Genomic DNA, 26,018 nt, shown 5'->3' on the forward strand with positions numbered 1-26,018 from the left:
ACCAGCAAGTATGGAAAAAATGCACACTGTATAATGAATTCTACCAATGAATACACAAAACTTCGAATCCTGGTACAGTCTTCTCTTCGGTGGGAAATGTATTATCTTGAAGGCATTTTCTTCCAAAATACTCTGGTCTGGTCCACATTAGGAGAATGACTGCCTTCCTTAATAATGATCTTGTGCGTTCCCAGAAAACTTTCAGCAGCAACATCAGCAGAAGCAGCCTCACCAGTCCTCTCAGTGTTGTGATAACTGTGGCATTTCATAAAATTCACGAACCAACCAGGTCTTGCTTGAAATGTCTTCGATGCTCCTTCTCTGCCAAGTCATCATGTATCCTCTGGACCTTTGCTTGTATCACAAACATGCTGACAGGAACATTTTCCTTGACTTTGGTCCTTGATCCATGTGCTCAACATTCATTCCATTATCTCATAATTGAACTTCAAGAATATGAGGCCATAGCTGCACATAATAATGTTTTGCTCTTGGCACTCATCTTCATCTCTGCACTATCACAAATAGTCCATAAAGCAGATTCACTAAGTTGATTCACTAAGTTCACGGGCACAGGCCTATTGGATCTTCAAATACTTCATAACAATGACACCTTAAGCAAGCACAATGCAAGCATTTCTGCGTGAACAGTCCCCCATACCTCAGCCTTTAGGATACAAAGCCATTTGGCACCTCAAACATCTGTGATGAAATTGCATTCAATGGCATAAGCCGTGACCTGAACTAATTCATTTCAAATGTCAGTGCAAATGTATTCCCCAGACTCAACGCAATGACTCTACTTAAACATTGCTTCAAAAACCGTGAAAGGTTTTCTTCCTTTAAATCATGATCTCTAATGGCCAGGCCTTGTTAAAGCAAAGTCCCCATGGTACTCTTATCCTACTGTGCATAAACCTTACCTTTTGCACTATTTCAGCAGTCAACGCACAGAGGTACTACAGACGTGTGCATGCCTTGTGGCTGCATATGAGGAGCAACTGCTGAGTGTACACAAAAACATATCTAACAATGTTATGATATAGGGCAGTGTGCTTCAAATGCATAACATATTCCTGTAAATATCATACCAGTTGTGGGTATGCCATGGTTCTTAAAACACTGTTTAAAGATGAGCATCTATACAGGAAATCATTGCAGAGGCAAGGAGATACCTTTGCCCCTCTTGAAAAATAATTGAGAGGGCACTGCATCCTTTTAACCCACTCCATATCTCCTGTAACTGATAATTGCTTGAACCATGTCATTAGCACTTAATACAATAGCAAAATGTTTTCTTCAATCTTATATTCATTTCTCAGGTTCTGATAATACAATCATCCGCATCTTCGTTGTTCATATCTTTTCTCTTCGCAACTTCCTCATGCTATACAAAAATATCTATCAACTTACATAAAACCAAACATTCCCCTTTCCATTTCTCCATAATTTTTGAATCCAAATATTCCATAACCAAATGTTATGCATTTAATAACATTGATATAATTCACAGGGTTAAAAAACTGCATCATTTGTGTATTCTCTATTAGAGCTTTTCATATACAAACATTGCAACAGCTGATGAAATACAACAAAATATATTTATTTATCTTCCATTTTCCCATGCAAAGACCAAAGAAATATACTACTGTATACTATATTTATAAAAACATCTAGGTACAGTTTTTCATAAAAATCATTAAAGATATTATTATATTTCGTGTAAAAGCAACACACCCATATATCCAAACCACATTACAAATATATCAAATAATTATGAAAATACAGATACTCCTCACCAGCATTTGTATTTGGATACTCATACTTTTTTATTTCCAAAATGAGCAAGTAAGAAAAATTGAGTCATTGTTACAAATAATTACCCCTAGCTGGGAAGGATATAGCTGGCGCACTATGAATATGATCTAAATGTGGAGAAAAATGATCAAAGAAAAATATCAAGTATGCATTAAACGTACCTAATAAAGAAAATTTTGGGTACTGTATCATGAAGACAAAAACACTATAAGCTCTCTCTATACAAATTTCTTTCCTCTTTCAAAATATCTCAGTTTCTATATACATGGGTTGCAGCAAGTGCACAAAGCATCATATACAATAACAGTGGAAAACTAGCTAATAATATGTAACAAAACAGCTATCTCATCAAGAAACAGTAATAACAAAACACACATATCCCTCAACACTGCACTTCTGCATTCGTTAATGCTTCATATGCACCAACTTTAGGCACAATGTTAACCTTTCCACATTCTCCCATTTCAACCATAAGTCAGCTCCCTTTCCTATTTCATCCATACACCACAACTAAAATTACTATTTATCATTCTGGTAGCTTCTTTTGACACAGATGCCATGGAATATCATGAATATAAAAATATACCTAAAGAATAAAATGAAAAAAATATTATCACTACCATATTGCTTCACAACATTTCCCTCTAGTCTAGAGAGAATATGATAAAAAAAAATGTAAACATGAATTCTGTAAGACACAAGGAAAGTAGTTAATACATATGCTTGTACTCACAATTAATCAAATAAAAAGACAGAGTCTAGAGCACCTAAACCTGCTGCCACTCCACCCTCATTAACTGAGGATAGCTTTGTCCGTAGCATGTGTCCAGAAAATTTGTTGATCATGATATCCTTATTTGTTCTGAAATATGGAAAAAAAAAAAAGTAAAGCACACAGAGAACTAAAGTTGCCCGATACTTTTACGATGATATTAAATACATACTCATGTGAAAACTCAAGATCTAAACATCAATCTTGCCATTAAATGACTCCTGAGAGTTTAAACAGGATCAGCATTTGGGTTTTGTTTCAGTACTGCAAGTAGATCAGGTTGATCTGCATTCCTTTAGGACGGTCTTAAGTATATAAAGTCTGGGAGGAGAACTGCTGGAAGCAGTGAGAAGTTTTCATCAGGGGTGTAAGGCACATGTAAGAGCAGGAAGAGAGAAGAGCAAATGGTCGTAGGTAGTAGCTGGTGGGTTGCCACCGACCAGGGAGCTATATTACTGGTACTATCCACCTAAGTATCGGGATAGTAAGAGACTGCTAAATAGTGAGTCATCACTTCAGTGGTGGTCACGTTGCACTCCTCTGACCCAGGCTAGCTGTCCTTTCTTTCTGCCTCACCCATTTGTTGACTGTTAGCATACTGGCCACAAACATGCAATCTCTTCTTTTCACACATAACACTTGAAAACAATAAATAAACTCACACATCTCATTCTTCATAACTTTATATTTTTCCTGTGGAGAGTGTTATAGGATAGCCCTGCTTTTTGGCAAAATGGTAGGAGCAATAGATAAAACTAGTAAGCAGGAACATTAGACAGTAGTGGTAGGAAGGAGGATTACGTAAAAGTAATAAGTTGGAACATTAGGCAAGAGCCTCTGAAAACACTGTGCTAGAGTTGTCTTCTGCCAGTGGCCTGTTAAGGGTTAAGCACTAAAGGCTAAAAAGTGGCATTGGAGTTCATCAGTTGTGGAGATTCTTTTGTCATGGCCATCCCCTTGAGGAACATCCTGAAGGGAACAGGCATCAGAGAGACAGATCGATATAGATATAGAGAGCAAATGGTTCCAAGAGAAGGTAGATCTGTAACAGGGAAGTGAGGTCACTATGATTTAATTTGTTTATGAAAGGGGTAGTGAAGGGAGGTAAATGAGAAGGTCTTGGAGAGAGGGATGAGTATGCAGTCTGTGGGGATGAGAATCGGTTGTTTTTTCTAATGACACAGCACTGCTGGCAAATTTGAATGAGAAAATGTACAAGTAGGTGACTGATTTTGGAAAACTGTGTGACAGAAGTATGAATGGACAAAACTTGGAGAAGTGAAGTGTTTTAGATATCTGGGAGGGAATCTGAAAGCAAATGGAACCACTGAAGTGAAAATGAGTCACAGGGTGGGTGAGGAGGTGAAGATTCTGGGACTGCTTAGGAATACGAAGAAAAACAGGTATGTTTGAAGGTATAGTAGTCCCAACAATATTATATGGATAAGAGGCATGTAATATAAATAAAGCTGTGCAGATGGTGGATGTGTTGGAAATGAAATGTTTGAGGGCTCTAGCTCAGTTCACTGATGGCATATTGACCACAGTATAACCAAATCATTCCAACTTACTCTATTCCGTGCAAGCCTCTCATCCTCCTGTACACCCAGGCCTGAATGCTCAACAACTCTTCCACCTCCAATTTGGTCTCCCACTTCTTGTTCCCTCCACTTCTGATACACATATCCTCTTTGTCAATCCATTCTCACTCATTCTCTCCATATGTCCAAATCATTTCAAGACACCTTCTTCTGTTTTCTCAAAGCACACTCTTTTATTACTACACATCTCTTTTACCCTTTCATTACTTACTCAACCAAACCACCTCACACCACATACTGTCCTCAAACATTTCATTTCCAACAAATCTGCCCTCCTATGTACAACCCTATCCAGGCCTTGCAACCATATAATATTGTTGGAACCACTACTCCTTCAAACATACCCATTTCTGCTCTCTGAGATAATGTTCTCTCTTGCCAGACATGCTTCATTGCTCCTAGAACCTTCATCCCCTCTCCCACCATGTGACTTGCTTCCGCTTCCATGGTTCCATTCGCTGCCAAGTCCACTCCCAGATATCTGAAACACTTCACTTCTCCAATTTTTCTCCATTCAAACTTATATCCCAAATAACTTGTCCCTCACCCCTACTGAACCTTAAAACCTTGCTCTCATTCAAATTTACTCTCAACTTTCTTTCACATATTCTTCCAAACTCATTCACCAACTTCTAAAGTTTCTCACTTGGTGAGCAACTGATCTACTTCCAAGGCCCTCTCATCCCCAACAGACCACATACTAACCTCTCTCCAAAACTCTTGCATTTACCTCCCTCACCATCACAACCATAAGCAAATTAAACCATGGTGACATCACACACCCTAGCCATAGACCGACCTTTGCTGGGAACCCATCGCTCTTCTCTCGTCCTACCCATGTGCATGCCTTATACCCTTGATAAAAACTTCGCTGTTTCGAGTAGCTTACCTCCCACATCATATATTCTTAAGACCTTCCACGAAGCATCTCTATCAATCCTATCATATGCCACATACAAATCCATCTGTTTTCTAAGTATTTCTCACACACATTCATCAGAGCAAACACCTGATCCACACATCCTCCACCACTTTTGAAACCACACTGCTCCTCCCCAATCTGATGTTCTATACATGTCTCCACCATCACAATGAATACCCTCCCATGTAATCTTCCGGGTATACTTAACAAACTTATGCCTCTGTAGTTTGAACAATCACCTTTATACCCTTTGCCATTATACAATGAGACTATACCTGCATTTTTCTAGTCCATATTTAAGTTGAATATCCTTACCAACCAATCAACAACACAGTCATCCCCTTTCTTCATAAATTCAACTGCAATACCATCCAATCCTGCCACCTTGCTGGATTTCATCTTCCGCAAGGCTTTCACCATACTGCTCTCCCTGACTCTTTTCATTTCACATACCGCCTGACCAAAACACCCTACATCTATCTCTGTATCAATAAACACATTTAAAATTTTTTCAAAATACTCACGCCATCACTACCTGTTATCACTTCACCTTTTGCTCCCTTCACCAATGTCTCCATTTGTTCAGTCTTTCACACAATTCCACCTCCTTTGAAAACATCTTTTTATTCTCCCTAAACTTTAATGATACTCTCTCTGAAAACTCTCATTTGCCCTCTTTTTAAACCCCTGCATCTTCCTCTTGACCTCCTGCCAAAGCGCTTTCTCTTATATATCTCCCAATCATTTGCACTCCTTCCTTGTAAGTACTGCCCAAATGAACATCTTTTCTCTTTCACCAGCGACATTACTTCTTCATTCTTATCTATCTATCTATCTATCTATCTACAAATGCCACATACAATATACTGATAGTCTTATTTATTGCAAAACAAAGGGAAAATGCCAAAAAATACTTCTACATGCAATAAGATAAATATCCATACCCTACTCATCTACAAACAATATTACGGTTATGATAGCTGAGTTTATCTATACCCTACTCATCTACAAACAATATTATGGTTATGATAGCTGAGTTTAAAGATATCAATGGTAGGTCAGAAACTGCAAAGGTAACATACCCTAAAATCACACCAAAAATGCCCAACTCGGACACCACTTCCACCAGTCTCACAGGTTCATATGGACGAACAAGATAATTCTCTTGGATGGGAGGGCGGATTCTATCCATGAGAATATAAGCTTCTCTCTCTGCTGAGTCCTTTATCTTCTCCAAGACCTAAAAAACAAAATAGTTCTTTTTGGTAACATGTCAATGTGCTGCATATTCTCAGGTACAAGAGCTGTAAAAATAAAAAAAAAAACAATGGATTACAAAGATGTAACATGAAAGCACACAATAAGTTTGACATGTTGTATTCCATTTAACAGAGTGTATGTAAAGAAATTCATGGCCTAATATTGCGTTTCTCAGCTAAATTTGCCCAACAAACCTCATGTCTAAGTCTTTGTTTACCTGAACCCCAAATCATTCTTTATGATGTCAACAGACAGAGGTATAGGGATTTATTTTGTCCATAGATAACCATTGTAAGAAAAAAAGTCTGGATTCTGGACCATTTCAGTTCTTTTTTGTACACATGTTCATTCAGAGTCTTACTCTAGATCAAAAATGTTCTTTCTGCTCCACTTGGACAGCTCACAGCTTCCCAGGAGCTTCAAGAACACTGCCCTAAAATATCCATTACATGACTGGATATGTGATTTTAGTAAGAAATATGTATTTGAATGAAATATCTACCAGTGCTAATTAGCCATGCATACACAAATCCCAAGTGTTACTCTAATCCACCATGCTTAGCGCTATGGTGATAGATAGATGGAATATACTAGCCAATGATACAGTGAATACTGACAGTTTACAAATGTTTTGAAGGATACTTGATGGCAAGGTAAGTTCAGGAGATGGTGCCTCATGAGTATATAACTCAATCCCCTTACCATAAAAATAGGTGATTAATTCACACACCCACAAACAGTGAAAGATGGCCTTGATAGGAAAATCAAATAACATGAAATAAGCCACAGGGATCAGAATGTGAGAAAGACTTGTGAGTCAACTTTTATTCTGGCCTGTTGTTAGAGTTCCACCTTAGGAGAATAGTATAGGAAATCAACTTTCTGTTGGTAAACACTAGAATTGCATTCACGTGTAAAGAAATATTCATCAAGCTGTTCACATCCTATATAAGGTCAAACCTGGTATATGCTTCTTAAGTTTGGTCAACACATCTAAAGAAGTACAAAGAGCCAAAAGATAAGGTAAGAGGAAGGAGGCAAAGATGGTCCCAGAATCAAAAAAGCCGAGTTACAAAATAGAGGCCTTACTTTTGTCCACCTTGGAGGTGGGGAGAGTAGGGGGTGACCTCATCACAACCTTTTAGCTTTTAAATTAGGCTGATAATGGAAACAGTAAACAATTCAAAACATGCATGGGAAGAACAACTCAAGGCCAAAATGTGAAATCAAACATGAAACCTGTATGATAGTAAAATAGTAGAGATGGTTCAAGATATGGGGAACGAGTGTACGACTCCCTCCTCATGCAGTACAAATAGAGAGTTACACAGCAAGTGACAAGTCACAAGTGGTAAGGATGTATCACTGTCTGGTGATGCAATGGAGTACAGTCTAGTTAAAGAACTTCTCACTCCAAATAAGTCCATCATTCCCCTGCTACTGGAAGTTGCACAGTCTTGGATCAGCAAAAGCTCCTGGAAAAGGGGTCCTGGAGTAACACTAGGACCCTTTCAAAAAAAGGGGGTCATATTTCATGTGTAATAAGAGATGTACTTTCTTAACATTGGTAATTTTGAGGAGGAAGACTAGAGTTTTTGTACTCTACCTCTGTTCTGGAAAAAATATATTTCATGTGTAGATGTATAGCTGAAATAACAGATTTTGAAAAAGAATTCAGTCTGCCTGACTTTTAAATTTTCATTACATCTTCACCAACTTAAAGATTTCATATCCAATTATGTTGTGATTAAGTTATTCTTTAGTATCCAAAATAGATATGTATCATGATAAGTTTGCATGACAATCTTAAAACTGTTTTGTGTTCATTACTTATTAATTCAATCTAACATAAAGATAAAATAAGAGAACCTTTTCTATTCTCAATGCACATTTCATTAGGGAAATAAAAGTTCCAACCATAGTTTACAGCTGCTTATGCATTAACAGGTGGGCCTTAAATAACTTCAATGACTAATGCGATTCATAAAGTTAACCACAAGATTCAGTAAAGGCTCAAATAGTGTTTTATCCACTCTCTGGTGGTCTGCAGTAAGTGATGTACTTAGATTAATTTTGGTCAACTTTCTAACAGAGTGAGTAGCTAATTCCATCAATGTCATGTCAGTAAATGAGTATTGTTACAAGACTTAATTCTTCAATTTGACAGAGAATAAGTGCGTGAAGTTACCATCCTCCCTGCCCCTTGAAAAACTAAGCATCTGTGCATGTTGTCAGGATATCCACATATAAGGAGACATAACAAGTCGTGTTCATGCAGTGGAGTCTGAGCTCTTGGAGATAAAGTTAATTGTACAACACAAGAGCAACCATGACCCATGTCATGCCGATCTTATTCAAATTCTCACAGTTAGATTCTGAGGATAATAGCCTTCTGCTGGTGCAATCACTTTTAAAGTCTGATTTTGAAGTAATGACCTGTGTTTGAAAAAGCCAAATCTGCCATAGCACTCTTCTTTTTTTCTAGCTGAGATAGCACAGGCAACTGAGACCCTATTCAAGGGGCAAGTATGCATTCTGTTGGGACGAGAGGGCCTTGTAAGTGAGTCAGTTGTTGTTCACTGATGATACAGCACTGGTGGCTGATTCGAGTGAGAGACTGAAGAAGTTGGTGACAGTTCGGAAAAGTGTGTTAAAGGAGAAAGTTGAGAATAAATGCAAATAAGCAAAGTTACTAGGTTTAGCAGGTTTGCGGGACAAGTCAGTTGGGATGTAACTTTGAAGGGAGATTTAAAAATTGGAGGAAGTGAAATGTTTTACATATCTGGGAGTGGACTTAGCAGCAAATGGAACAATGGAAGTAGAAGTGAGTCATAGGGTGGAGGAAGAGGTGAAGGTTATGGGAGTGATAAAGAATGTGTGGAAAGAGAGAACATTATCTCAAAGAGAAAAAAAGGGTACGTCTAAAGGAACAGTAGATCCAACAATACTATAAGGTTGTGAGGCATGGGCTATAGATGGGGTTCTATGGAGGAGGGCGGATGTGGTGGAAATGAAATGTTTGAGGACATATGGATAGAATGAGTGAGAAAAGGTTGACACAAAAGGACATTTGTGTCAGAGGTGGAGGGAACAAGAAGCCAGAGACCAAAGTGGAGGTGGAAGGATGGAAAGAATAAGATTTTGATATGTTTATGTATGTGTATGTGTGTGGATATTAGTGGATGGGTCTCTTTTTGTCTCTAGGCACTATCTCACTGACATGGGTAATGGCAATCAAGTATATTGATTAATAACAATAATATGTATATAACACTTAGCCTGAGGCAGGTACCCATTTCATCGACCAACTCCTAGAGGTGGATGAACAGCTGGGAAGTCTCTGGACTGACTGCTGCAACCAAGCTTGATCTTGGACAGCCCATGAATGTGTCATGGTCAGGATTGGTAACTGCTGCCCCACATAAGTCCATTATATAAACAAAAGAGCCAAAAATAAGGCTCTTGTGGCATGAAATTTTATGTAACTGATCCATCATTATCAAAATGGAGTCAGAACTAACATCAAATTAGGGAAAGAAAATATCAAAATTATGAAATGGAAATCTCTATACATGTGAGTACATCAATCATACAAAAACTACACTAACAGCTTGAGTATAAATGGTATATGAACTGAAATTATGACAGCATGCTTAACTTTCATCATATTTCGATAATACATACAAAGCTTTGAATTTCTGGTGGTGACAACCCATTAAAAATTTACAAAATAGGAGTCCATTAATTACAAAGTACTTAAATGAATGGGAAAATATGACATCCTATAGTTACATTAAAAAACGATACACATGCAGACTAAAGTTTTTGAGTACCAGGATAAAATGACAGCAAATAAAAAGAACTAAAAACTATGACTTCATAGGGATATGTACAACTAGCAGAAGCTGAGAAGGAAGAAATAAAGACATTCAAGTAATACTGTGTTAACAAAATGGATATATGATGCATGCAAATGACTGAGAAGGTTCAAGCGATACTGTGTTAAAAAAATGGATATATGATGCATGCAAATGACTGAGAAGGGTGAAAGAAGACACAGGATGAAACCAAAGGTGAAGTGGAAGATCAACACAAGACACTGTATGTGAAAAAAAGGGCACTCAAATAATAAGAGATGTGCCTTGACCTATGCATCTGAAGGAAATCTGTCTAGCCAAAATTTTTCAGTTTTAGTATACTATTGATCACAGCACCCTCCCACTGCATACACGGTACTGAGTAACAAAAGAAATAAAGGTTTGTATTTACCTCCTTAATTTCAGCACCATAAACATTGTTACCACCACCTTCTCGCTGTGGCTTCAACACAAATCTTTCCGGGTTCTCCATGGCCATCTGTACAGCACGATCCCCCTCAGGACCCTGGTTGAATGTAACATGTGTATGACGCTCAGCCAGTCTTTTAGAAATTAGGGGACATATACACATGTATCATATATACAGATATTTGGCAGGGAAGAAAAAAAATCATGCCCACCTATCTCCTGAAAGGTGTAGAAAATCACTAAAAGGGACAAGGGATACAGTGGATTGGAGCAATAAGGTTTACAGGGACTGACACACTGTCAATAGGCTGAAAGAGGACATATGACACATGAAGCTGTCGGGAGAAACCATGGTAAGGTATGAGGGACCTGGTCGTAGATATGGGACTCTTGTTTCAGAGCATTATACCAGACAACTAGAGACTGGATGCGAGGGAAAGATGCCATTTCATCATCTGTTCATGGCGCTACCTTGCTAAAGCAGGTAGTTGCAAACATGAATGAAAAACTATCTATTTATAATTACACTAGGACCTCTTTCTAAAGAAGAATCATGTTATGAAATCTTTCAGTGAAAGAGTCCTAGTTTTACCTAGGATCCCCTTCCACAAGCTCCTGCAGCTGAGGGATCCACTACTTCTAGTAGCAGGGAAAAGTGAGCTCTTCTGGAAGGAAAAGTTCTTTGAAGATACTGTACTCCCAGTGATACAACTTCGCCAATGGTGATTTTTCACTCAAGTTGCAAAGTTAACCGAAACATGAGGTGCAGAGCAAGAGATGGGGCCCCCCCTAAGTGTAAAACTCTTTCCTTGTACTGTGCTAATACAAACTGATTAATCCCAAATAAACGTTAACTCTTCAACACCTTACCTTCTATATCACAGCACAATAGTAACACGCATGGACCTTTTTTGGACTTCTATCAGTCCAAGCTCCTAAATTTCTCTTTTTAACTTTATCTCTCCTTTCATATCTCACTCCACTTATTTTTCCTAGAATATTCTAAAGAAAATTGCATCATACTGTACATGACCCATGAGAGGGCACTTTAACTCTGGGCTCTTTTATTTTGCTGACAATAATGTAAGGTAAATCTTCTGTATAATGCCACAGCAATATATGAAACTTACCAAATCAAGAGAGTAGAGGCCTGTGAAGAGTTGGCCTACAAGCTCTGCTTCTGAGTCTGAGAGGAACTGTTTTAGCACATCAGGACGTGCAATTTCTTGCTGAACCTGGAAAATAAGAGTACCTTAATTTGGCAGTTTACTTTATGTGAGAAACTGCAGAAGCTGGTGACTGAGTTTGGTAAAGTGTGTGAAAGAAGAAAGTTAAGAGTAAATGTGAATAAGAGCAAGGTAATTAGGTACAGTCAAGTCAATTGGGAGGTAAGTTTGAATGGAGAAAAACTGGAGGAAGTAAAGTGTTTTAGATATCTGGGAGTGGATCTGGCAGCAGATGGAACCATGGAAGCGGAAGTAGATCATTGGGTGGGGGAGGGGGCGAAAATCCTGGGAGCCTTGAAGAATGTGTGGAAGTCGAGAACATTATCTCAGAAAGCAAAAATGGGTATGTTTGAAGGAATAGTGGTTCCAACAATGTTGTATGGTTGTGAGGCGTGGGCTATGGATAGAGTTGTGCACAGGAGGATGGATGTGCTGGAAATGAGATGTTTGAGGACAATGTGTGGTGTGAGGTGGTTCGATCGAGTAAGTAACGTAAGGGTAAGAGAGATGTGTGGAAATAAAAAGAGCGTGGTTGAGAGAGCAGAAGAGGGTGTTTTGAAATGGTTTGGGCACATGGAGAGAATGAGTGAGGAAAGATTGACCAAGAGGATATATGTGTTGGAGGTGGAGGGAACGAGGAGAAGTGGGAGACCAAATTGGAGGTGGAAAGATGGAGTGAAAAAGATTTTGTGTGATCGGGGCCTGAACATGCAGGAGGGTGAAAGGAGAGCAAGGAATAGAGTGAATTGGATCGATGTGGTATACCGGGGTTGACGTGCTGTCAGTGGATTGAATCAGGGCATGTGAAGCGTCTGGGGTGAACCATGGAAAGCTGTGTAGGTATGTATATTTGCGTGTGTGGACGTATGTATATACATGTGTATGGGGGTGGGTTGGGCCATTTCTTTCGTCTGTTTCCTTGCGCTACCTCGCAAACGCGGGAGACAGTGAAAAAAAAAAAAAAAAAAAACTTTATGTACCAAATTCCAGCAGTTTGAACTAACTGCAAAGAACTTAATTATTTCAAATTCCACCTGACATTCAAGTTACGCTCGTCCACGCAAATGAATCCAACATTCAGGCTGTATATCAGCCTCCCTTACTTAGACAGAATTACATCCCTAAAAAAAAGTTGGTGTATAAGAATACAAGGTTCCACTGTAAAAGGGCTCATTCCTGGCCAATGCCAAAGTCCCCCTTTTAACTAAAATTGTGTTAAGTTTCATGCATGCATTTATAATAATTAAGAAAAGATACATATAAAAAATGTTACTGAATTATTATCGGTATTATTACCATTATCATCATTATTTCTTTTTCATAAACTTTCACCATTTCCCACATTAGTCAGGCAGCGACAGGAACAGACCAAAAAATGGCTTCAATCACTCACATCCATTCTAGCTGTCATGTATAATCATTACCGAAACCATCATCCATCACTAAGTTGCTACACAGGAACAGACCAAGAAATGGCCTCAACCACTCACATCCATTCTAGCTGTCATGTCTAATTATTACCGAAACCATCATCCATCACTAAGTTGCTACAAACACCATTTCAACATATCCCAAGACCCTTCATGACCAGGATACAAATACTATAAACTGAAAGTTTATTCAACTGCTCAACACTCTCTACAAATCAACGCACACACAACATCGCAACACTTTATGACCTGTGGTCCCCAACAGCAGATGTGGCCAAGTGCTGCAGGCACCTCATAAGGATACAAGGGACATCTTAGAAAGTATGTAAGTAAGCGAGTAAGTAAGAAAGCAGGTAAGTAAGTAAACCAGAGAATCCTAACAGCAACCAGGCCCCACACACTGGGTGTCGTAGAAGGCGACTAAAAGGGGAGGGAGCAGGGGGCTGGAAATCCTCCCCACTCGTTTTTGATTTTCCAAAAGAGGGAACAGAGAAGGGAGCCAAATGAGGATATTCCCTCAAAGGCTCAGTCCTCTGTTCTTAACGCTACCTCACTAACGTGGGAAATGGTGAATAGTATGAAAAAAACATCAATACAATTCGCTCTGGAATGGTTCATAAAAATGAAAAGGATGTGTGAATTCTCACTAAGAGTATCTATTTGTCAGAAATGGAGGGAGTTGGGGGAAGGAAAATCCAAGAGAAGATGGAGTGAAGAAGGTTTAGGGGCACTGGGGTCTAATCATGCATGATGATGATGAAAGGCATGCATGAGACGGCTTGAACTAAATCATTGTAGTACACAGGAGTGATGTGCTGTCAATGTGCTGCAATAGATCATATGAGATGGTTAAATTATACCACCGAACAATCCATGAAGCTTGAGTGGACTGATGGCTCTGGTTTCATGGCATTATATGTCAGGTTGAGCATCCCTAATCCAAAAATCCGAAACTCTTTGAATATGACTTTACGAGGGGAAAATTCTACACCTGACCTCACTTGCCCCCACTGCTCTCTGTTGCTGCCATTATGTTACAAAACATGGTGATTGCCAGACCTACAAGCATTATTCAGTGTTTTTTACTTATTCTCTGTTCTGTTGTACAAATATATCACTGAAAATGTCAAAAAGGCCTCCATATACCCCTATGGGGTATAAGGCTCCAGTTGTTCATTCAGTGACTGACAGTGAAGAAGCTGAAATGGTTCTGAATCAAGGTGATCATGATAATGGAGATGATGAAAGTTACTTTGTTTGATGACATGATGAAAATGATGGACTTACTAAACGACGAGAGCAGCACGAATTCATAACAGAAAAAGAAATCATGTTGTTTCATAAAATCAAAGAAAGACTTCTAAGACATAAACCATTGTTAATGAAGTAGATGACTCTGGAGGAAACATTTGAAAAAAGCCATCCCTCAACTTCTGATGTTCAAAGCAGATGACTCTGCTGGAAACATTTAAAAAAGGCCATCTCTCAACTTCTTCTGATGTTCATTCTTATGATGATGTCAACAGTGATGTATTCTCCTCCTCAAATTTTTCAGACCACATGTAGTTTGAGTATTTGTTGCAGCATTTATCCTCTTTTGCAAGCAGAGATCAAGTCTTGTTTTTGGTAGGTGCAAAACATCATTTTCAAGTGAAATCAAAATTTCATTTCCACTCCATCTAAAATGCCATGTTTGAGCCTAAAATGACCAGGAACATTACTGTATTGAAAATTTTTCTCAGTTTTCATTACATTTACAGCTACCTGTAATTATTGTAAATCAAACGCTTATTTGTTTTTGTATCTCAAAACCTAAAAAAATAAAATACAGTGTACTTTCACATTTTAATCTGTACACAGCATCGTAGGGGGAAACTGAAAACCTGGAGTTGTTTGTTGCTGCCGTTACTGTTTAACAGCTGATACAGGTATTCTGCTGATGCTGATGTGCTGCTTTGTTTCCCTAAACACATTATTTCTCATTTTATGAAATGTATTTCATGTTTCTTTTTTACTGCTAAGTCCTTATGTGTGAATAAGTCTAAGAAAATGATTGTTTATTGGTAGCATATGAATTAAGAATCAGGAATAAAGGTGATGCCAAACAACCACAGATTGTCCACACGGAAGCTGAGGCTGTGACACCCTAGCTTTATGATGGTTCAGTGTTGCAAAAACTTTGTTTCATGCACAAAATTATTAAAATCATTGTATAAACTACCTTTATGCTATGTGTATAAGGAGTATATGATACATAAATGGACTCTGTGTTTAGACTTGGGTCCCATCCCCAAGATAACTCAATATGTACAGGCAAATATTCCAAAATCCAAAAAAATCCAAAATCCAAAACACTTCTGGTCCCAGGCTCTTCGGAAAAGAGATACTCAACCTGTAACTGGTTTTAGGGTATTACATTAAGCAGCTTGAAAGTAGAAGTGAGCAAATGAGGCCACTATTTACTTGTTTGGAACATGAACAAACTAAGATGGGAAAAGCAAATGAGCGTAAAATATCAGTAATTTTCCACATAAAACTTTTTATCACTTTCTGACAAAAATAATCATTCATTCTTTACAAATATATGACAGTTAAATGCAACCATGCAAATGCCAATGCTATTGCAGTATAAGTAAATTTTGGGCTAGCAAAAGGCATATTGCTTATGTACAAAATTGGACAATGTGAGCTCAGTCCAAGATAGGGAGACCAGGATACTACTTTGTCAACACCACTTTTGAACCAACACCATTTTCTCATCAATATACATTACCTTTGCAAATGACTCACTCAGCTGACCATTTCATAACATTACCTGCACCAAATGATTACTCTTTTATTTCCTAACAACCACACTGCAACCGTACCCCTCTCTCCTAATGATAACTTCATTTTCTTTAACTCCATCTGATCCTTCCCACATGGATATAACATGATTATCTTTTCATTATGTTTTAATTCATTCTCATTTCTACAAACTACCTTCCAGGTTTTCTTAGATCTACTTTCCCCCTAATTTGCATAACTGCTGAGGCAGCCATATTTCCGCACAATCCATTTTTGTGGTAAAAATAAATTACACCTTGATCTGTGTGATAACCAAGCCATGGTCCAAAATTCTTTACAAACTACAAAAAAAAATTGAAGACATGAAAGTCTGGAGATGGTTGGGAGCTTAAATATTCTAATAAGATACGCCATGTGAATATGGCACAAGAAAAACTGCTATAGATAAAAAGAAAAAGTCTGGAAAATCCTTGCAATACTTGAGTCAACACAAAGAATCTTACCTTTTTAGTACCTGCCAACTGATACTGTATGCTAGGGGACTTAATTGCTCTTGACCTTTCTATGGTAAGGCGAGCCTCCCACTCTGCTTCACTGTGGTACTGGGCAGGCTCATATCCAGCACGGAAGTAAACTACTGCAATTTCATTGCCATCACTGTTAATAGCAATGACCGTGTCTAAGAAAACATCCTGGTAGTTTCAAAAGTAGTAAAAGCATCTCTAAACTTTAAATCAAAATATAATACAGAATCAGTAAACTTAACCATCATTAGTTCTTGGAGACCAAGTTTCTATCTTAATATATCTTTTTTTTTCGGTGAACTTGAAACCAAATCCATCATATCTTTCAGATCAGCTTTCATTAAAGAAACATTCTGTAACATAAAAACTGGTTTTATGCTCAACATATCATTCTTTCCATTGAGATAATGTGTCTTTTCTGATACTCACTGTCATATGTATTTCAAGTTTCTAATGAAAATTTCTCTTAGCGGATCAAAAATTTACTGGTACTGTTTCTGGGAATTCATGAGAACTGGGGTCTCCAGCTCCAAACCTGTAAGGTCTTCAGAGGATAGGGACATCAAATTATTTTGGGATAGATTTGCAAACCTCTTTGCGAGTACAAAGGACTCACCAGTGTGGAAGCTTTACCGATCATAATATAGTAATGTATATAAAATCGATTCCCATATTCTTAATAATGTATACATGCATGAATGTACAACAGATGCTTTTGCTCATCAACTGACTGAGCCTATATAAAGCTATTTTTCTAACTTCTCTGTAGTCTTTAACAAAAGTTATTCATTCTATTTATACTGATTTTTAGGAGCAACTCAGTTCATTGAACATTACAAATTACAGAGTACTGGCATCACAGCATGGGCTGGAAACTCAACATTTTTCATAAGCAGGGCAAAGAGAGGCACAAGTATTACATTGTTCACATATCCATGAACCAAGTATGACTACAGCTGCAAACAACACATCATTTCTATCACGATGCTACCCTAAATGTAAGCCACCAGCACCAGAAGCTATTCAAAATAAAGGGTACTGTATTCTCAAGGTAGAGAAATACAAATCTGATGAAATACTAACAAATTGATAAAGACTGCATTTACAAGTGAGTGACATCCTGAATGTCTTCTCTAGTTCATCGATTTTCTGAACAGTTACAATAACTGTCGGGCACTTGTCCCCACCATCACGTCAACAACTTCATCCTATTTCCATCTTTATAAATTCTAAGCAGTTTCTTCTTGCTACATAAGGGCTACTTACTTCTGATGGGATTTTGAAATATTCATCAATCCGAAGCTTAACTATGCCTTATCCTCTGACACTAAATCCTGTTACTGGGACATCAGGGTAACTGGCTTTTAGTGCTCATTATTATGTTTCTGCAAATGATGTTTACCATGATTGTACCTCAAACAGTACCCAATAAGCTCAGACTTAAATCTTGACCAAAACTTGATTTCCAACCCCAAAACCAACCACTGAAGTATCATGGCAACATACACTGGGATGCTGAAGTGCAAATTAGTACGTATCTGTTTTAACACGCTAAATAAACTTACACCAAATAGTAGTTAAGATAGACTCAGGCCTCAAACTTAGCCAAGTCCTGACCTCTGACCCCAAAACCAGTCAGAGAAGCATCCCGAAGACCTACTTTTCATGGGATGCTTTACAGCTTATCAGCTTGAATTTGCATATATAGAGAATGGATGTGAGTAGGTGTGGCCTTTCTTCATCGGTTCCTGATGCTGCTTGCTAATGCAAGAAATGGCAATCAAGTATGAGGGGAAAAAAGTAGTAGCTGATGTGGACTTATACCTAAAACTTAACTTAGGATTGCTTATGAAGTGTATTCCAATAATTCTCCCAATTTTGTAAAGGTGAGGGTACCAGCACAGAAAATGAGTAACTAGGAAAATGACTGAAGTAAGTGAAAAGGGTAGAGAAAAACGGGCTGGAAATAGGGATGAGGAGGATGTGGACATTATTGTACAGTTCATGGTGCCCCATTAAGACTATTATACCAATGGCAGCAAAATCTGTGAGAGGCAAGAAAGTGAACAGGGTCTAAGAGATGGAAGTGGTTGTGCGTGCTGGAGTGAAGATGTAAAGAATGCAGTGAAACCTAAAAGGGAGACAAAGAGAAGTTTCTGTTAAAGCTATTTTCAAGGGAAGTTATGTCAAAAGTATTATAATGGAGGGATAAAAAACCCAAAGACTTTGGAAGTATTTTCAGAGAAATATTTGGTCACACAGTCACAGAAAGTATGCATGGGTATACACGAAATCATGGGTGTACATGAAATCTAGGAAATGGATGGAATGGAATTAGGATGAACATAAGCTTGCTGTGTCTTACATCATAAGCCTCTTATCATCAGTCAAGTGTCCAGTTTTGCTGATCTGGGTGAGGTTGCGTCGAATCACATGAACATCTGGTCTCTGCCGTCTGATTTCATACTCGTGGAACCGCTGATCACATATGTTGTAAGTAACATCTTCTATGACAAACAATATTACAGCTCTGAAAATAAAAGATACTAAAAATATGAAGACTCAATAAAACTTCTTTACTGAGAAATTTCTACATAATGATAAAAGAAGCCACAAAAAACATGCTAAGCAGTCCTACCTCAAATACTTATCATTCTCAAACACTCAGTAATGGATGGCTAAAATCAGTTTGAGATAGAAACTGAAGTTACTATAAAGTCATCACTCTTTCCTACTAGGGATTTCAAATTACTCACACCCCACATATCAGATGAGAGGAACATAAAAATTACTACAGAGAATCCAGGACCAGTAGTACTAGTCATCTTGGTGGGATGATTGTACATGTATATGTTCTTCAAGCTTAATGTTACCAATTCAGAAATTAGTCACTCTTACACGAAAATACTTTTCTGTACTTCTGCAGTTGACAAAGCTTGAAAGGGATATACTCAATGAAACTGGAAGACTTTTGCATACAGTGGGAGCAAACATTTTCTCTCTTACTATGAGAGTAAACATACACTTCTCACAACCCTAAAATAAGTGATGGGTGGGTGGGGGGTGACATAGTACAATATGTCAAACTTTCATCCTACAATGTTCTAACAGGCACAAAAGACTTCTAAGCAGGATTATACGATCCCTAATCAATCATGCAAACTTTAATGGAGGGGCTGGGAAAATATGATACTTAACTGTTATACCAAAATATCTCAGAGAGCAAAAATGGGTATGTTTGAAGGAGTAGTGGTTCCAACAATATCATATGGTTGTGAGGCATGGGCTATAGATAGGGTTATGAAGAGGAGGGTGGATGTGTTGGAAATGAGACGTTTGAGGACAATATGTGGTGTGAGGTGGTTTGACTGAGTAAGTAATGAAAGGGTAAGAGAGACGTGTGGTAATAAAAAGAGTGTGGTTGAGAGAGCAGAAGAGGGTGTATTGAAATGGTTTGGTCACATGGAGAGAATGAGTGAGGAAAGATTGACCAAGAGGATATACATGTGTCAGAGGTGGAGGAAATGAGAAGTTGGAGACCAAACTGGAGGTGGAAGGATGGAAAGAAAACGATTTTGAGTGATTGAGGCTTGAACATGCAGGAGGGTGAAAGGCGTGCAAGGAATAAAGTGAATTGGAATGATGCGGTATACCAGGTTCGACGTGCTGTCAATGGATTGAACCAGGGCATTTGAAGCATCTGGGGTAAACCATGGAAAGTTCTGTGGGGCCTGGATGTAGAAAGGGAGCTGTGGTTTCAGTGCATTATTACATGAGAACTAGAGATTGAGTGTGAACGAATGGGGCCTTTTTTGTCTTCCTAGCGCTACCTCGCACACACGAGAGGGGAGGGGGTTGTTATTTCATGTGTGGCAGGGTGGCGATGGGAATGAATAATGGCAGACAGTATGAATTATGTACATGTGTATATATGTATATGTCTGTGTGTGTATATATATGTATACATTGAGATGTATAGGTATGTATATTTGTGTGTGTGGACATGTATGTATATACATGTGTATGTGGGTAGGTTGGGCCAGTCTTTCGTCTGTTTCCTTGCGTTACCTCGCTAAAGCGGGAGACAGTGACAAAATAAAATACATAATATATGATATGCCTCATGTATAGGTCAGCCCAAGTTTTTGAGGGTAATGGAACAAGAAACTAGGATAATAAAGCACCATATTTTATGGCATATAAAACTCATTTCAGAAAAACCTCACTAAAAACACTCTACATCCTATAAACTGAGGCTAAATGAGCCTTAAACACCAAGCACTGAAGGCATATTTCCTACCATTTATTACTACAGCACTTTACACTGAAACACAGGTTGTTTCAGCAAAGATAATATATATATTTCCATTTAAGAATTTGCTGAAGTCAGTTAGAATAGAATATTATAATAATACAACAGTATTTAACTGAAAATCATTTGAAAAGTGATTACGGTAAAATTTTTTGAACAATGAAAGAAAGCGAGTTGAGTATATTACTCGTGATTTCATTCCCCTTTACCCTGAAATATGCATGTCATTTCAGCAAAAATATTACATTTCCATGAATGTATTATATCAAGCACAGTATGAATAGAATAGCATTGTAATATAACAGAATTTTTACCAAAAACTATTACAAAACAAGTAAAATTTTTTGCACACTGGAAGGTTAGGTAAAGTCTTTTGTTTTCATATATTCTATCCTATTTTAAACTGAAATACATCACGTTTCCTCAAAACTACTATCTATTCTTGAGAATATATTCATTCAAGCACAGTTAAGTAAAATATACTTGTAAGTTTTTCAATTGAAAACGATTTGAAGAACAAGTACTGTCTAGCTGATGTGGCAAAGCCCTGGTTGCGAAGGCTTTGACTTTACATCAGTCCTTCCAAAGCAGCCATTAATATTACTGTAAATTGACACTGTGTTTATACTCTTGTCGCATATTTTCCAAAAAATATAACAAGTTTGAATATAATACAATGTTACTGCACTTTTAATTTACAAGTATTGATTTTTAGAAATATGTAAGACACCAAACAAATACCAGTGCAGGTATTTGCATGGCTCCCCCACCAAAAAAGACCAAACAACTGGTACTCTCTCCCTCAGCCCTAACGAGAAAATCCCAAAGGCATTTTTCTTGTTTATTCTCTTCCTATTCCTCACATTTACTGCCTCCATCAGATAAACTACTGTAACTGAGTTTAAAAAGACACTTTTGTAAATCTGATTACAGGCAGGATGCTATTATAACCAACTTACCCAACCATCAGTGTTTCAAGTCAGACACAGCAATTTTTTTTTTCTACATATTTTTTGATGTCTCCATTTCTGTAATATTCTTTTTTTCTGTGGGTATGCACAATATTTCCTGCTACATCAAACTGTTCTACCTACAATGTTGTAAAACAATCAGGGAAAAGAAATAACCGTTAAAATTTCAAATGGAAAATCTAGAATCTAGAACTGCGTGTAGATGACCAGACTCAAATCATCAAGAATGATTTACATGTAATGGCTACTTCAAATTAGGTCTTGTTATAGTGTACACATGCTTGGCCCATATTCAAGAAGTAACAAGTTCACAGCAAAGTTCAAGCTCCGAGTAATTGAATATGCAGAACAGACTAACAACTGTGTAGCAGTAAGGGAATTCCTGGAATCCCAAAAAATGTAAGAGATTGGAGAAGGCTCTCTGCACAACTTAAGCATAAGCTGAAAAACAAATGTGCTTACAGAGGAAAGTGTAACAAGTGACCACAGTTGGAAGTGGCAAAGTATGCCGATGAAATCTGATAATGGATATGGTGTTTCCTGAGGATCAATTCAAATCTTTGCCATGAAACTAGCAAAGGAAACCAGGCATCACAGATTCTATGGTGAGCCATGTTTAGTGCACAAGATTTATGAAATGAAATGATTTTGTACCAATATGGAGAATGAGAATATCACATTGTTTTCCACAAGAAGTTGATGGCAAGGTTACTGATTTTCATATGCTAATAATCCATCTCTTAGCCCTTCCCATCATGCATAGATTTCAACCTAACAAAACTATTTCCCATATATAGGTTGATCCCCTAATCTTTTGTCTAAAAATTTTGTCTTAAAAACTTGAACTATGCATGAGCATGTATGGTTATTAAATCTTTTCCCTTTTATGCTATGGAAAGATATGGTATGAAATTTCACCAAATGAATAACAATACATCTGGAAAGGAAAGTATTACTCCATCTGGGCTTCAGCATAAATAGCTTAGTCGAACACAAGCACGAGAGTATCATGTCGTGTTTAAGAATAAAATCTAATATTATTCAGTAAGAGGCTTTATGGAGAAATGTGTATGACATCTTTCTTATATAGCTTTGGGGTAAAATCTGTATCACTATCACGATCAGTTTACAGTTCTGGCTTTCATCACCAAAGATTTTTTTTTCTTTCCAGATTTACACATATCTGAAGGGGATTGTGACTTTACTGTATCTGCATAACCTTTCAAACAGCAGTCTTCTACTACAATCTTTGTCATTAAATTTCTAAATTCATCATACTTATAAGCACTCCTTAAATGCAATACTGTACTTACTTTGGACAACTGTACACCTCCCATGCTGAGATCATTCCACTGCACAGTCCTGCAAGAGCATCGTTTTCTGGCAACTGTGAAAATCCATAAAACATATTACACTTAAATGTTACAAAGTTATGAGTCAAAATGTCCAGAATATATTAGCTGGATACAAGAACATGATAAATCTATTACATAAGACCATTTCTTTTCTTGATTATTCGTAAAGTTCAGTCTTGAGATTAAGAACAAATGGCAACAATGTTAGTTTCACATAAAAACTTAATTCAGATCAATACAACAGTGAATGCTCTTATTATGATATAAATCTCATGCTGTCCCTAAACTAAGATTACTCACAAATCTACATCTCTACACCAGCCAACAATGTCCTTCATGACAGATGTTTCCATAGTCTTTGAATACCTCCTCAACCCCAATTTTCTTATCCATACTGAATCCCAGTCTTATCTCTGATCATCAGTAAGGATATTACAGGGTAAGACCCACCAGCGATATCCTTTCCTATCCTTGTAATGTTTGGTCATGGATGGGTACCATGCTAGCAAGTTTCCAAGAGTTGTCAATGATATGTTAGCACATGGGCTGCAATCAGGCCAGTGTTTTCTGTGGATGTTTCAAGGAGTGATTTTCTTTCATGGTAGCTGAGATTGTATATGGAACTAACGCCCTTATTAAGGATATCTCATGTACAAGGTAGACAGGAAAACACACAAAAAAGGCCACATTCATTCACACTCATCTCTAGCTGTCATGTGTAACGCACCGAAACCACAGCTACCTATCCACATCCAAGCCCCACAGACTTCTCCATGGCTTACCCCCAGACACTTCACATGCACTGGTTCAATCCACTAACAGCAAGTTGACCCCAGTATACCACATCGTTTCAATTCACACTATTCCTTGCATGACTCTCACCATCCTGTATGTTCAGGCCCAAATCACTCAAAATCTTTTTCACTCCATCCTTTCACCTCCAATTTGGTCTCCTGTTTCTCCTTCTTCCCTCCACTTTTGACACACATATTCTCTATGTCAATCTTTCCTAACTCATTCTCTCCATATGTCCAACCATTTCAACACAATCTCCTCTGCTCTCTCAATCACGCTCTTTTTATCTACATATATTGCTGTTACCCTTTCATTACTTACTTGATCAAACTACCTCACAACACATACTGTCCTCAAACATTTCATTTCCAACACATCCACCTTCTTCCATACAACCCTATCTATAGCCCATGCCTTGCAATCATATAATATTGTTGGACTACTATTCCTTCAAACATAGCCATTTTTGCTCTCCAAGATAATGTTCTCTTCTTCCACACATTCTTCATTGTTCCCAGAACTTTTGCCCCCTCCCCCACCCTGTGACTCACTCTGCTTCCATGGTTCCACTCACTGCTACATCCACCCCCAGATATCTAAAATACTTCACTTCCTCCAATTTTTCTTCATTCAAATTTACATCCCAATTAATATGTTCCTCAACTTTACTGAACCTAATAACCTTGCTCTTATTCGCATTTACTTTTAACTTTCTTTCACACACTTTTCCAGACTCAGTCACCAACTTCTACAGTTTCTCACTTGAGTCAGCCACTACTGTTGTATCATCAGCGAACTGACTCACTTCCCAGGCACTCTTATCCCCAACACATCACATACTCGCCCCTCTCTCCAAAATTTTGAATTAACCTCCCTAACCACCCCATCCATAAACATGTCAAACTACCATTATTATATTCATCATACTTGATTGCCATTTCCTGCATTAGCGACACAGCACCAGGAAACAGACAAAGAAAAACCTTGGAGTCAGAATGAGATAGAGGTGATCCCACCCCTCTCCTGTGAAAGGATATTTCTTTATAATAAAATGAGGATGGACTACCTGCTTTTGTTGCACCTCTTACATGGTGCAGTGTAGGATTCGAACTTATGCAGGAAAATCTGAAGTTATCGTAAAGCTGCTCACCTTTTTTAGGAGATAGGGTGCATCCAAGGAAATCGTCTTGGACAGGGGAGCCAATCTAGACAGCAAGGAGATGGAAGCTTTCTACAGTTGATGAATGAGAATGCAGTCTCATCAGAGAACTTTTCACTTCAAAGGAATCTATCTTGTTCCTACCAATCAGTGTCATGCAGCCTTGGAGCTACAGGAGCCCCTGAGTATGGGGTCCTGGAGATGATTAATAATTTTTTTTTTTTCTTTTTTTTTTTTGCTTTGTCGGTCTCCCGCGTTTGCGAGGTAGCGCAAGGAAACAGACGAAAGAAATGGCCCAACCCACCCCCATACACATGTATATACATACGTCCACACACGCAAATATACATACCTACACAGCTTTCCATGGTTTACCCCAGACGCTTCACATGCCTTGATTCAATCCACTGACAGCACGTCAACCCCGGTATACCACATCGCTCCAATTCACTCTATTCCTTTGCCCTCCTTTCACCCTCCTGCATGTTCAGGCCCCGATCACACAAAATCTTTTTCACTCCATCTTTCCACCTCCAATTTGGTCTCCCTCTTCTCCTCGTTCCCTCCACCTCCGACACATATATCCTCTTGGTCAATCTTTCCTCACTCATTCTCTCCATGTGACCAAACCATTTCAAAACACCCTCTTCTGCTCTCTCAACCACGCTCTTTTTATTTCCACACATCTCTCTTACCCTTACGTTACTTACTCGATCAAACCACCTCACACCACACATTGTCCTCAAACATCTCATTTCCAGCACATCCATCCTCCTGCGCACAACTCTATCCATAGTCCA

General features: G+C 38.2%; 1 protein-coding gene across 2 annotated transcripts in view; it reads right to left on the reverse strand.

Annotated features, from left to right (window-relative positions):
* Positions 1-1,530: 1,530 nt before the first annotated feature.
* Positions 1,531-26,018, reverse strand: part of LOC139757435 (glutathione synthetase-like) — a 115,627-nt gene continuing 91,139 nt past the window's right edge. For both annotated transcript variants that reach the window (XM_071677952.1, XM_071677951.1), the window contains exons 7-13: positions 23,223-23,296; positions 18,992-19,156; positions 16,606-16,759; positions 11,790-11,894; positions 10,643-10,756; positions 6,196-6,353; positions 1,531-2,680 (exon numbers count right to left, since the gene is read on the reverse strand). In XM_071677952.1, coding sequence (XP_071534053.1) covers positions 2,554-2,680; positions 6,196-6,353; positions 10,643-10,756; positions 11,790-11,894; positions 16,606-16,759; positions 18,992-19,156; positions 23,223-23,296 — 897 coding nt within the window. In that variant the 3' untranslated portion in view covers positions 1,531-2,553. The remainder of the gene's footprint in view (positions 2,681-6,195; positions 6,354-10,642; positions 10,757-11,789; positions 11,895-16,605; positions 16,760-18,991; positions 19,157-23,222; positions 23,297-26,018) is intronic.

The sequence above is a fragment of the Panulirus ornatus genome, chromosome 26, assembly GCF_036320965.1.
Source record: "Panulirus ornatus isolate Po-2019 chromosome 26, ASM3632096v1, whole genome shotgun sequence".
NCBI lineage: Eukaryota > Metazoa > Arthropoda > Malacostraca > Decapoda > Palinuridae > Panulirus > Panulirus ornatus.